At 38.6% G+C, this 13,555-nt stretch overlaps 1 protein-coding gene across 1 annotated transcript in view; it reads right to left on the bottom strand.

The window, feature by feature from the left end:
• LRBA (LPS responsive beige-like anchor protein) overlaps nucleotides 1-13,555 on the bottom strand; it is a 621,489-nt gene that overhangs the window by 468,136 nt on the left and 139,798 nt on the right. Inside the window, exons 18-20 of the mRNA XM_017871033.1 lie at nucleotides 3,836-3,928; nucleotides 2,517-2,625; nucleotides 1,720-1,801 (exon numbers count right to left, since the gene is read on the bottom strand). Of these exons, the coding sequence (XP_017726522.1) occupies nucleotides 1,720-1,801; nucleotides 2,517-2,625; nucleotides 3,836-3,928 (284 nt within the window). The remainder of the gene's footprint in view (nucleotides 1-1,719; nucleotides 1,802-2,516; nucleotides 2,626-3,835; nucleotides 3,929-13,555) is intronic.

The raw sequence follows: 13,555 nt of genomic DNA, 5'->3' as shown, positions 1-13,555 counted from the left end.
AAAAAAAAAAAAAAAAAAAAAAAAAAAAGAAAAGAAAAAACACTATAATCAAAATCTCAGAAAAAGATAATAAATTCTTAGATTCCTCATCATAATTTATGTTATGCACACATAGTCTTTCATTTACCATAGTGAATTTTTTTTTTTTGAGATGGAGTCTCACTCTGTCACCTGGAGTACAGTGGCATGATCTTGGCTCACTGCAACCTCTACCCACCAGGTTCAAGCAACTCTCGTGCCTCAGCCTCCCGAGTAGCTGGGATTACAGGCGCCTGGCACCACATCTGGCTAATTTTCGTATTTTTAGTAGAGACAGGGTTTCACCATCTTGGCCAGGCTGGTCTTGAACTCCTGACCTTATGATCCACCCGCCTCGGCCTCCCAAAGTGCTGGGATTACAGGTGTGAGCAACCAAGCCCAGCCTACCATAGTGAATTTTTAAAGGTGTGACGATTTTCTTTCATAATCTTAAAAGTAAAATTAGACACAAAAAAACCCAAAGGAAATTAAAACCTATTCAACATCTCATCTCCCCAGGAAATGCAAAGTAAACTACTATTGTAATGGTCTTAGCATAAAGCTATTTAAATCTCCAGAATTTAGCTTAAATTGGGCCAGGCACAGTGGCTCATGCCTGTAATCCCAGGACTTTGGGAGGCTGAAGGCAGTTGGGTCACCTGAGGTCAAGAGTTCAAGACCACCCTGGCCAACATGATGAAATTCCGTCTCTGCAAAAAATACGAAAATTAGCCAGGCTTGGTAGCAGGCACCTGTAATCCCAGCTACCAGGGAGGCTGAGGCAGGAGAATCGCTTGAACCAGGAGGCAGAGGTTACAGTGGCTGAGATCCTGCCACTGCACTCTAGCCTGGGCGGCAGAGCAAGACAAGACTAGGTCTCTAAATAAATAAATAATCTCCAGAACTTAGCTTAAATTAAAAAAAAAAAAAAAAAACTTTAAAAAAATATGCACTTAGACCAGGTGCGGTGGCTCATGCCTGTAATACCAGCACTTTGGGAGGCTGAGGTGGGAAGAATGCTCAAGCCCAGGAGTTTTAGACCAGCCTGGGTAACATAGGTAAAATAATGACATCATGTTTCTCTGAAAGCTGAGGAAAATTAAACTTCAAAGCCATGTACTTTGAAAATTAGCACTGGAGCATCAAATACACAAACACACTTAACCACATAAAATGTAATTAAATTCTGAAACCCTACACACTAATAATTTTAATAACATGATCTTAAAAAGCAAGATGAAAAAGGTATACTTTATACAAGTGCTTAAGAATTCTAAGTATCAAAAGAAAAGACTGCTTAACAAGACTATCTTCATAAACAATAAAGAAGACATATTTTGTATTCTAAATTTGGTATTGTTATAGTCACAGTAATTGAAGAAAAAACTACCTCCATAGTCCATGTAATTCTGCCTGACATCACTAAAGAGCACAATCAAAATTTTGCTGAAAGTCTGAACATATATTAAATCAAGACCTTAAGCAAACAATTATTCAAAACCTTTATATAAGAATTTCCACATAACTTAAGGTTGATTCGAAGGAATATTCAACATAAAACACAAACAAAACTAGTATCATCACCCTTAATGAAATATTCATCTAACAGTCTGTTTCAACAACATCGATTTTAGGTTGTTCACAGTGACTTTCTTTTAAGTAGCAAAAGGTAGTTTTTGTTCAAGTATATAAAATACATACGAGGGTTTTGTATCTTTACTGAAGAATCAGGATCTGGATGCTGTTTATGTATCACCTGAGTACCAATCTGTTCTATAAGAATCTACAGAAGTAAAACAATGGATTACATTAGCAAATCACGGGATTAGCGTCACTATTAATGAGCTTTAAGTACAACACTAATCAAAATATAGTATATTTTTAGTCCAATATTGTCATGCTAAGTATTATACTTCTAAAATGACTACAGCATTATTACTCTATGTTTTCTTAATTATAAAATGAGACATCAAATAGTTAATACAATGAAGGGAATACTTAAACAGAAATAACGATACTGTTTAAAAATTCACAAATTAATAATAGATTTATAAAAATGCAGCCACATCTCCTTTGTATCATTTCATAGCTGTACATTACAAACTTAAATGATCTGGCCAGCATGGTGGCTCATGCCTGTAATCCCAGCACTTTGGGAGGCTGAGGTGGGTGGATCGCCTGAGGTCAGGAGTTCATGACCAGCCTGGCCAACATAGCGAAACCCTGTCTCTACTAAAAATACAAAAATTAGCCGGGTGTGGTAGCGCACACCTGTAATCCCAGCTACTGGGGAGGCTGAGACAGGAGAATCACTTCAATCCAGGAGGTGGAGGTTGCAGTGAGCTGAGACTATACCACTGCATTCCAGCCTGGGTGACAGAGTGAGACTCTGTCTCAAAAAATAAAATAAAAGTAAATGATCTTATTTACCTACACAATGTTAAGACGCATTTTTATAATAAGAAATTTAGAGGAGTAAATCCTAAGTACATTCCTACCTCAAACAGGACATTATATGTGGTCATTGTGATTAAATTTGTCTGAAGCATGAGCCTTTCAGCTAGCAATGAAAACAATCCATGTCCAAGCATGACTTCAACTTTCCTCCTGCAATTACACAAAAAGAAATCAACAAATGTAGAGCTTTTCTGTGCTCTACTTAATAAGCATGCTGGATGAAGGAAACACAAAATACTTTTTCACACTACAAACAATTCCCAACTCAATTACTCTCCCAACTATCTTCAATCTAGAACTTCTAAAGCCACAGAACCTTTAAGTAGAGAAATGCTAACCACTATATAAGCATAACCAGTTGAAAAAAAAAAAGACAAGTTTGCCTATGCAACAGCACAGCAAAACCTCCTCCCCAAAATCTTCAGAGCAGTTATTTATTTAATGAAGTTGCTACAGTCTACCAGCACTAACTTAGTCTCTCTTGAGGACGATTATCTAACGCTCATCTAAAGCACAGTAAGTACTTAAGTAGAAAAACAACGTGGAGAAAAAGTAGAAGAAATGTAATATAATTTTAAAAAATAAATACTATGAAAACATATATAAAAAAATTAACTTTCCAAGCATAAATTCAGAAACTAAAGGATCAAAACTTTAATTTTACCCTTGGGGTCAGCAAAGTTTTCTGCAAATGGCTAGGGGTAAATATTTTAGAATTTGTGGACCAGGTGATTTCTGTCACAACTCAACAATGTCTTTGTATCATGAAAGCAGCCACAGATGATACACAAATAAACTATTGTGGCTGTTTTCCAGTAAAACTGTATTTACAGGTGGCTAGCTGGATTCCTAAACACTGCAGTTTACCAACACTTGTTCTAAACCAAAAAATTTTCTTTTTAAAATAAACTACTTCCGGTACAGAGAACAAGAGGCAGAACATGAATATCTGCATTCAGCTAAGAAAATAAGCATGGAAGTTTCAGTTCAGAGTTATGCATATATGAGAACACACTATGTGACAAACATCCAGGTTACTGTATTACTTTACAACACAGATAAAGCAAAAATGATGTGAGTCACCTGAAATCAAGTCTCCATAGCTTCTTGAATGCAAGTTGTCCAAACTAATTCTCACAATTCACATTAAATATATGGATAATTTAAATAATTTTATGTATAAAAAAAATTCCTGTTCAACTTAGTTTTTAAAATATGTACTACTGTTTACATTCATACAGCAATTTATGAATAAAATACAAGAAAACTAGAGGACTATAGAACAAAATTGCTACTGCAAAGACTTATAAAATAAATAAGTAGAATAAAAGTGTTCATCTTAGATTTCAGGCATACTTACTTTGGGGCCAGATGTTTTAAAAAATAACCCATTGCCTTAAGAGCTTGTACCCTGATTCCTTCACTTTTCGATGCCAGAAGTTTGTAGATAACACTGAATGAATAAGATTAAAAACAAACTATTTTCAGTATAATTTTTAAAAGGAAAGTCTTAAAATATATACTCTTCTTATTATAAACCTATTTCAAATAATATGGAGGGAAATTTAATATACATTTCTGTTATTTAAAAACCTGCCTACCTCAGGCTAGAGTTCCTTTCAATGAAAACTAAGAAATGAGAAGAAATTGGAATATAAGGTGGCCTTTCCATGCACACACTTATATGTAACGTGTGCATCAAGCTAGCTTTGAGACAGTTTTTTCCGTCTGCTACAGGCTTATGTCCTTTGAAGGTTACCAACTGGTTATTTTAAGTCAGTAGAAAGAAAGCATTCTCTAATGGTAGCACATATTTAAATTTCTAAATAATTGTCACCATGAAAACAAGACAGCAGGCTAATAATAAATGATAATCAGAAATAATTACAAAAGTAAAAGATTTAAAACCAAAGGATGCTAAAATAAATTTCCCATTCAATTCTCAAAAATTATACAGTAATCTAATTTAATTTTTAAAGATCTATGTGGAGGCCAGACGCAGTGGCTCACGCCTGTAATCCCAGCATTTTGGGAGGCCGAGGCAGGCAGATCACCTGAAGTCAGGAGTTCGAGACCAGCCTAGCCAACACGGTGAAACCCCATCTCTACTAAAAATACAAAAATTAGCTGGGCATGGTGGCACGCGCCCATAATCCAGCTTCTCGGGAGGCTGAGGCAGGAGAATCACTTGAACCTGGGAGGTGGAGGTGGGAGTGAGCCGAGATCACGCCGCTGCACTCCAGCAGAGTGAGACTCTGTCTCCAGAAAAAAAAAAAAAAAAACAAAGATCTATGAGGGCCTTCTGATTTTAGTATAAGCAAGGTATAATGAAACTGAAATTCAACTGATTCATTACAGTATTCCCTTCCTCATAAACATTTAGAACAAGAACAGTAATTAGAAACTCTTAGAATTACTTTTAAAAATTAAGGATATCATTAAGGCCGGGCGCGGTGGCTCAAGCCTGTAATCCCAGCACTTTGGGAGGCCGAGACGGGCGGATCACGAGGTCAGGAGTTCGAGACCATCCTGGCTAACACGGTGAAACCCTGTCTCTACTAAAAAAATACAAAAACCTAGCCGGGCAAGGTGGCTGGTGCCTGTAGTCCCAGCTACTCGGGAGGCTGAGGCAGGAGAATGGCGTAAACCCGGGAGGCGGAGCTTGCAGTGAGCTGAGATCCGGCCACTGCACTCCAGCCTGGGCGACAGAGCGAGACTCCGTCTCAAAAAAAAAAAAAAAAAAAAAAATAAAGAAAATAAGTATACTCCTAGATCAAAATTTTGGTGTTTAGTAAGTCAGAAAACATTCTGAACAAAAAGGAAATATCTTCAACCTCTAGTGATCAATAGAAAAGCAGGTATATAAAAAGAAGTTTGATTCCTTGTAAAATATGAACTAAAGGCATCCAAGTCCAGATCACATTGTAACTGCATAATTTTAATTCAAATCTTAGTACAAAAACTTAACGGTCAATCATTGGGAAAATACTAATATGTTTTACATTTCTTTTCCTCAAGGATTTAAATTCAGCCAAATAAAAATTAAACCTTATAAAAGAAATATTAATATAAGCATGATACCAGTTTAAAATCACAATAGTTTTTGAGGTTTTTTTCCCCAAAGATGGCAGATTTGAAGGTTTTAGCATTTCTCAGCCACTTGGAAATAGCAAGATAGTACATAAAAATCAACTGTGAGCTTTAATTCAGGAAGGAAAGCAGGACTCCACCAGAATCATGAAGGGCACCCTAGATCCCGAGAGCATTTGTTTCTCCCTAGACCTGGAGCTAACTGGGAAAGAGGTATGGAGATACTGTGAGGGAAAGACACCAGGAAAAGTTGCAGGGACCAACAGCAGGAGGCCATTTTGAATTCAAGCACTTACAATTCAACCTGGAAATCTGGCAGTGTGTCTGTGCAGGCATGCCAGAAATTAGATTCCCTGCTTTGGAGCCAGAAATGTGAAAACTGCCTCAGCAGTAGGTGTTACAATTGTACTCTACCCCGTCGCAGGCCTGGGGTGGGAGGAAAGCTGCTACAGCTGCAATATCTCCTGGACAACAAGACTTGGCAGGCAGAGGCAGCTTGGTGATCTGGAACCTGTCTGCATGTGTCATTGCTGGGTGCTCCAGCCTGCTACCCTGACACTGTGGGGCAGCAGGGCCCTCTCTGCTCCACTCTCAGGCAGAAACCCAGGCATTCAAGCCACCGCACCCTTCATAGACACAGATCATGACACTGGACCCTCTTTAGTCCATGCCCAGGCTAATCTGCAGGCAACTGAAGCACCCGCTCCCATGGACAAGCAACCTGAGCCCTATTCCACGTGGTGCAGCAGGATGCACAGGCAGATCTCCAGGCATTCAATGCACTTGCTTGCCCAGATTGGCAGCCTGAGCCATCCCACTCTTCCTTTGCAGAGATCCAGGTTTAGAGAGGTCCTCTATGCTTCATGCCCAGGGAGATCTCCAGGCATTCAGAGCAGCTGCTTGGCTAGCCCAGCAGCCTTAGTCACCTCACCCCTCTGTGCAAAGATCTTGGTGCAAGAGGGGCCCTCTCTGCCCACAGCCAGGCAGATTTCCAGACATTCAGACAACTCACTCACCTGGAACAGCACACTCTGCACCATTCCTATCTATGCAGAGATCCTGGTAGAGGGGGCCCTCTCTGTTTCATACCCAGGCCTGTCTCCAGGGATTCAGAGTACCTGCTTGCCTGGTTCAGTACCCTGAGGTGTCCCACCATTCCAGTGCAGAAATCCTGGTGCAGGAGACCCTCTCCATTTCACAGCCAGCAGATCTCCAGGAATCTGGAAAACCCACTTTCCTGGATTAGGAGCATAGGGCACCCCCACTCCCATGCAGAGAACTTGGGGCTGAGGTTTCCCATCACTATGCCTAGACACTCCTCTGGGCACTTAGGGGCTGCCCACTGAATTCTCCCTCAGCACTGATGCCTGCCACAGGGAGACCTAGTAGGACCTGCCCAGTTTGGACATGCCCATTTTGTGCCCTTCTCCAGAGCAGAGGAGGGAGCTCAGACTACCGTGCACTACACACATCAGCCTCTTGCCTGAGGCAACAGAGAGCTTCTCCCACCAAACACGGGTCAAGTATACACCCAGTCACATTGGCCAAAGCCCACTCTCACTCATAACTGCCATCCAATGGCTTATAGGTTGAACAGCACAGCCCAATATAAAACCTGCTGACAGAAGTGTATAAAGCTATAGAAGCAAAGCCAAAAGGCCCTACCCAGCATTCACTATAGCCACACCCCCCATGGAGGCAGGGAAAGGGAAAGAAGACAAAATAACAATAATAACATTATAGAGAAAGAAAAAAAATACCTTAAAAGCATGAAAATTATTACAAAAGTTAGAAGTGACAGCATCTCCAAAGGAGAAGGAACCAGCACAAAGCTTCGGACACCATGAAAAATCTGAGTGTGGTAACACCATCAAAGGATCACACTGGCTCTCCAACCATGGACCATAACCAAAATGGAAACTCAGAAGAATTGACAATTAAAGAATTCAAAGCATGGACTGCAAGGAAGCTCAATGATATCCAAGACAATGTTGAAAATTAGAAGAAACTTCTAAGGCAATCCAGGAAATGAATGGGATTAAACATCTTAAAAAGAAATCAGTCAGAGATAGTGGAATTGAAAAACTCACTTAAGAAATTACAAAATAAAACTGAAAGTTTTATCAGCAGACTGGACAAACAAAAAGACAGAATTTCAAAGCTTGAAGACTGATCTTTCAAATTTACCCAAACAAAAAAATTTTTAAAAGGCTGAAAAATGAAAAAAAGTCGTCAAGAAATATCAGACTATGTAAAGCAGCCAAACCTACAAATTACTGGCATTACTGAGAGAGATGGATAAAAAGAAAACAACCTGAAAAACATATATGAGGAAATAATTCAAGAAAATTAACCTAATTTTGCTAGAGATATAGACATCCAAATACAAGAAATCTAGAGAACATCACAAGATACCATACAAAATGAACATTGCCACAGCATTTAGTCACCAGACAGTCCAAGACCAACACCAAAGAAAAAATCTTAAAGGTAGCTAGAGAAAAAGGTCAGATCACTTACAAACAGAACCCCATCAGCCTAACAGCTGACTTCTCGGCAGAAACCACACAAGCCAGGAGAGACTGGGGGCTTATTTTCAGTATTCTTAAAAGAAAAAAAATTTAGCCAAGAAATTTCGTATCTACCCAAACGAAGCTCAATAAGCAAAAGAGAAATAAATGTTTTTCAGACAAACAAGCATCAACGGAATTTGTTGCCTATAGACCAACCTTACAAGAGATCCTTAAGGGAGTTCTAAACATGGAAATAAAGAACAACACTTACTAACACAAATATCCATGTACATAGCTTGCAAACCTTATAAAACAACCACACAAACTACAAAGCAACCAGCTAACAGCTTCATGATAGGATCAAAACCTCACGTATCAATATTAATTATGAGTGTAAATGGTCTAAATGCCCCACTCAAAAGGTACAGAATGGCATGTTGGATAAAAAAAAAAACTCATCCATCTACTGTCTTTAAGAGAGCTATTTCACATATAACACCACTCATAGGCTCACAGTACAGGGTTGGGGAAAGATCTATCACACAAAGAGAACACAGAAAAAGAGCAGGTGTCACTATTCTTGTATCAGATAAAACAAACGATAAACAATCAAGAGTTAAAAAGGACAAAAAATGGCATTGCATAATGAAAAATAGTTCAACAAGAAAACTTAACTATCTTAAATATATATGCATCCAATAGTAGAGCAATCAGATATATAAAACAACTACTACTAGACCTAGGAACAGACTTAGACAGTCACACAATAATAGTGAGGGATTTCAACATCCCACTGACAGGCATTAAACATGTCATGGAGGCAGAAAACTAACAAATTCTGGACATAAATTCAGCACTTGACTAATTGGACCTAATAGACACCTACGGGATACTCCACGCATCAACCACAGAATACACATTCTTCTCACATGCACATGAAACATACTCTAAGATCAACCACATGCTTCGCCAAAAAGCCTCAATAAATTCAAAAAATTGAAATCATGCCAACCATATTCTCAGACGACAGTGGAATAAGAATAGAAATCAATACCAAGATGATCTCTCAAAATCATACAATTACATGGAAGTTGAACAACTTGCTCCTGAATGACTTTTGGGTAAACTATGAAAGTAAGGCAGAAATTTAAAAATTTTTTGAAATAAATGAAAACAAAGACACAACATAGCAAAGTCTCTAGGATACAGCCAAACCAGTGTTAAGAGGAAACTTTAGGCCAGGCGCAGTGGCTCATGCTTGCAATCCGAACACTTTGGGAGGTCGAGGTGGGTAGATCACCTGACAGCAGGAGTTCTGGATCGCCTGGCCAACATGGTGAAACCCTGTCTCTACGAAAAATACAAAAACAAATTAGCCAGGTGTGGTAGTGGGTGCCTGTAATCCCGGCTATTCAGGAGGCTGAGGCAGGAGAGTCACTTGAACCCGGGAGGCGGAGGTTGTAGTGAGCTGAGATGGAGCCACTGCACTCCAGCCTGGGCAACAGAGCAGGACTGTCTCCAAAAAAAAAAAGGAAATTTTATAGCACATAGCACTAATGGCCTAACTCAAAAAGCTAAAAGATCTAAATTAACAATCTAACATCACACCTAGAGGAACCAGAAAAACACAAAATAAACCCCAAAGCTACCAGAAGAAAAAAAAATAATGGAAATCAGAGCAGACCTAAACAAAACTGAGACAAAAATCCACACAAAAAACCAACAAAACAAAAAGCTGGTTATTTGAATAGATAAAGAAGATTGATAGACCACATAGCTAGATTTTTTTTTTTTTTTTTTTTTAGACAGAGTCCTCGCTGTGTTGACCAGGGCTGAGTGCAGTGCGCGATCTCGCTCACTGCAAGCTCCGCCTCACGGGTTCACGCCATTCCTCCCGCCTCAGCCATCCAACGTAGCTGGGACTACAGGCCCCCCCCTGTCGTGCGTCTTCTACAAAGATTTAACGTTAATCGTTACAAGTTGATTTACGCCCGGTCTAAGTTTTTTGATTACACAAATTTTTTTAAGTAGATGTAACGACGAGGTTCACCTTGTAGATTAGTTCTAACAGCGGATATAGTGATAATGATCTCTGACGCATCGTAAAATAAGCTTCTCGTAGTATCCATACTTTAATCATTTAACATTAATGTACCGCAACTTCGGCCCTCTTACGTGTTCAAAGTTACACAAAGTGCTGGGATTACAGGCTTGCGAGCCACCGCGCCCGTAGATTTTTTTTTTAAATCCACATAAGCACAAGTCAGAATGAATGACAAAATGTGATGATACAACCAATCCCGATTGGGACAGAAAGACAAAAGATCCTCAAGAACAATTATGAATACCTCTAAGCACAACAAACTAGAAAATCTCATAGAAAATGGATAAATTCCTAGGAAAACACAAATCAGGGCAGAAGTTAAAACCCTGAAACAGACCAAGGATTGAGCTCCAAAACTGTATACGCTAAAAATTTGGCAGTGAATTTTCTGGGTCAGGATTTTTTTTTTTTTTTGGGTTACCTATCAACAACCAAAAAAATCCTAGACAAGATAAAATCACTGCCAAATTGTAGCAGATATACAAAGAGCTAGTAGCAATCCTACAAAAATATTCAAAAAAAATTGAGTACAAGGAACTCCTCCCTAACTCATTTTACAAAGCCAGCATTACCCTGATACCAAAACCCAGCAAAGACACAATGAAAAAGAAAACTACAGGCCAATATCCCTGATGAACATAGCTGCAAAAGTCCCCAACAAAATACTAGCAAACCAAATCCAGCAACACATCAAAAAGTTAATTCACCATGAGTTAACTTTTTAATTACTAGGAATGAAGTAAGCTTCATTCCTGATATGCAAGGTTGGTTCAACATACACAAATCAATAATATGATTCAATACAAACAGAATTAAAAAACAAAACCATAGCTTTATCCCAATAGATGTGGAAAAAAACTTTCAATAAAATCCAGCATCTCTTCATCACAAAAATCCTCAAGAAACCAGGCATAGAAGGAACATACCTCAAAGTAATGAGAGCCATCTAAGGTAAACCCACAGCTAACATCATATTAAACAGACAAAAACATGAAGCACTCCCTTTAAGGACCTGAGCAAGAAAAGGGTGTCCACTCTTACCACTCCTATTCAACATAGCACTGGAAGTCCTTCCCAGAGCAATCAGGCAAGAAAAGAAAACAAAAGGCATCCAAATAGAACAAAAAAATTCATACTCTCTCTCTTCATGACGATATAATTCTACAACTTGAAAACCCTAAAGACTCCTCCAAAAGGCTCCTGTGACTGATTAAATGACTTCATTACAGTTTCGGATACAAAATTGATATACAAAAATCAGTAGCATTTCCAAACAACAACAACCTTCAAGCTCATATCCAAATCAGGAAAGCAATTCCTTTTACAATATCCATGCTCAAGGACTGGAAGAATCAGTATTATTTAAATGGCCATACTGCCCAAAGCAATCCACAGATTCCATACTATTCCTACAAAACTATGAATGTGATTTTTCATAGAACTAGAAAAAAACTATACTAAAATACATACGGAACCAAAAAAAAGCCCAAATAGGCAAAGCAATCCTAAACAAAAAGAACAAAGCTGAAGGCATCACAATACCCAACTTCAAACTATACTGTAAGGCTACAGTGACCAAAACAATATGGTACTGGTATAAAAACAGACACATAAGCCAATGGAACAAAATAGAGAACCCAGAAACAAAGCCACATACCTACAGCCATCTGATCTTTGACAAAGTAGAGAAAAATAAGCAACGGGGAAAGGACTCCCTATTCAATAAATGGTGACGGAATAACTGGTTAGCCATATGCAGAAGAATGAAACTGGACCCTTACCTTTCACCATACAAAAATTAACTCTGACACCTGTATCCTAACACTTCGGGAGGCCGAGGTGGATGGATTACGTGAGCCCAGAAATTTGAGACCAGCCTGGGCAACATGGTAAAACTCCATTTCTACAAAAAACACAAAAATCATCCCGGCATGGTGGGACATGCCTGTACTCCCAGCTATCTGGGAGGACGTGGTAGGAAGATCGCTTGAGACACAGAGGCAGAGTGAGGCTGCAGTGAGCTGTGTTCGTGCCACTGCACTCCAACCTGGGCAACAGAGCAAGACCCTGACTCCAAAAAAAAAACCTTTTAGCTCAAGATGGATTAAAGGTTTAAATGTAAGCCATCGAATTAGAAGAATCCTAGAAGAAAACCTAGAAAACACCATTCTGTACATTGGCCTTGAGAAAAAATTTATCACTAAGGCCTCAAGAGCAATTGCAATACAAACAAAAATTGACAAGTGCGACCCAATTAAACTAAGCACTTAGGTACAAAGAAACTGTCAACAGAGTAAACACACAATCTACAGAATGGGAAAATATTGACAAACTATGCATTCGACAAAGGTCTAATATCCAGAATCTATAAGGAACTTAAACAATTGTACAAGCTAAAAACAATCCCATTAAAAAATGGGAAACACCATAAACAGACACTTCTTAAAAGACGACATACAAGCGGGTAACAAATATATGAAAAAATGCTTAATTAACATCATTAATCATCAGCAAAATGCAAATCAAAACCACAATGAGATACCATCTCACACCAGTCAGAATAGCTATTACTAAAAAGTCCAAAAACATCTGATTCTGGCAAAGCTGCACAGAAAAAGTTATACTTACACACTGTTGGTGGGAATGTAAGTTAGTTCAGCCTCTGTGGAAAGCAGCTTGGAGATTTCTGAAAAAACTTTGAACTACCATTCAACTCAGCAATTCTACTACTGGGTACATATCCAAAATAAAACAAATCATTCTACCAACAGACACATGCACTCGTATATATATTACAGCACTAATCACAACAGCAAAGACATGAAATCAACCTAGGTTTCTATCAATGGTAGATTGGATAGAGAAAATGTAATACATATACACCATGGAATACTACATAGCCATAAAAATAAACCAAAACCATGTCTTTTACAGAAACATGGATGCAGCTTGGGGTCATTATCCTAAGTGAATTAATGCAGGAACAAAAAGCCAAGTATCACATCTTCTCAGTTATAAGTAGGACCTAAATAATGGGTACTCATAGACATAAAAATGGCAATAATAGACACTGAGAACTACAAGAAGAAGGAGGGAAGGAAGGGAGAAAGGTTGAAAAACTAACTTTTGGGTGTTGTACTCAGTACTTGGGTGACAGGATCAACCATACCTCAAACCTCAGCATCACACACTATACCCATGTAACAAACCTGCTCCTGTACCCTCTGAATCTAAGATAAAGGTGGAAATTTTTAAAATAAATACATAATAAATAAAAATAAACCATAACACACTAAGATATTTTAACATATCAAAAAACTATGCTTGCTATAGCTTAACTCACAAATATCTGTGGTTAAAATCACAATAGGTA

The sequence above is a fragment of the Rhinopithecus bieti genome, unplaced genomic scaffold (assembly GCF_001698545.2).
Source record: "Rhinopithecus bieti isolate Rb0 unplaced genomic scaffold, ASM169854v2 scaffold_3878, whole genome shotgun sequence".
Classification (NCBI taxonomy): Eukaryota; Metazoa; Chordata; class Mammalia; order Primates; family Cercopithecidae; genus Rhinopithecus; species Rhinopithecus bieti.
The sequence above is the reverse complement of the archived record's forward strand: the minus strand, read 5'-3'. Positions and strand labels throughout refer to the sequence as shown.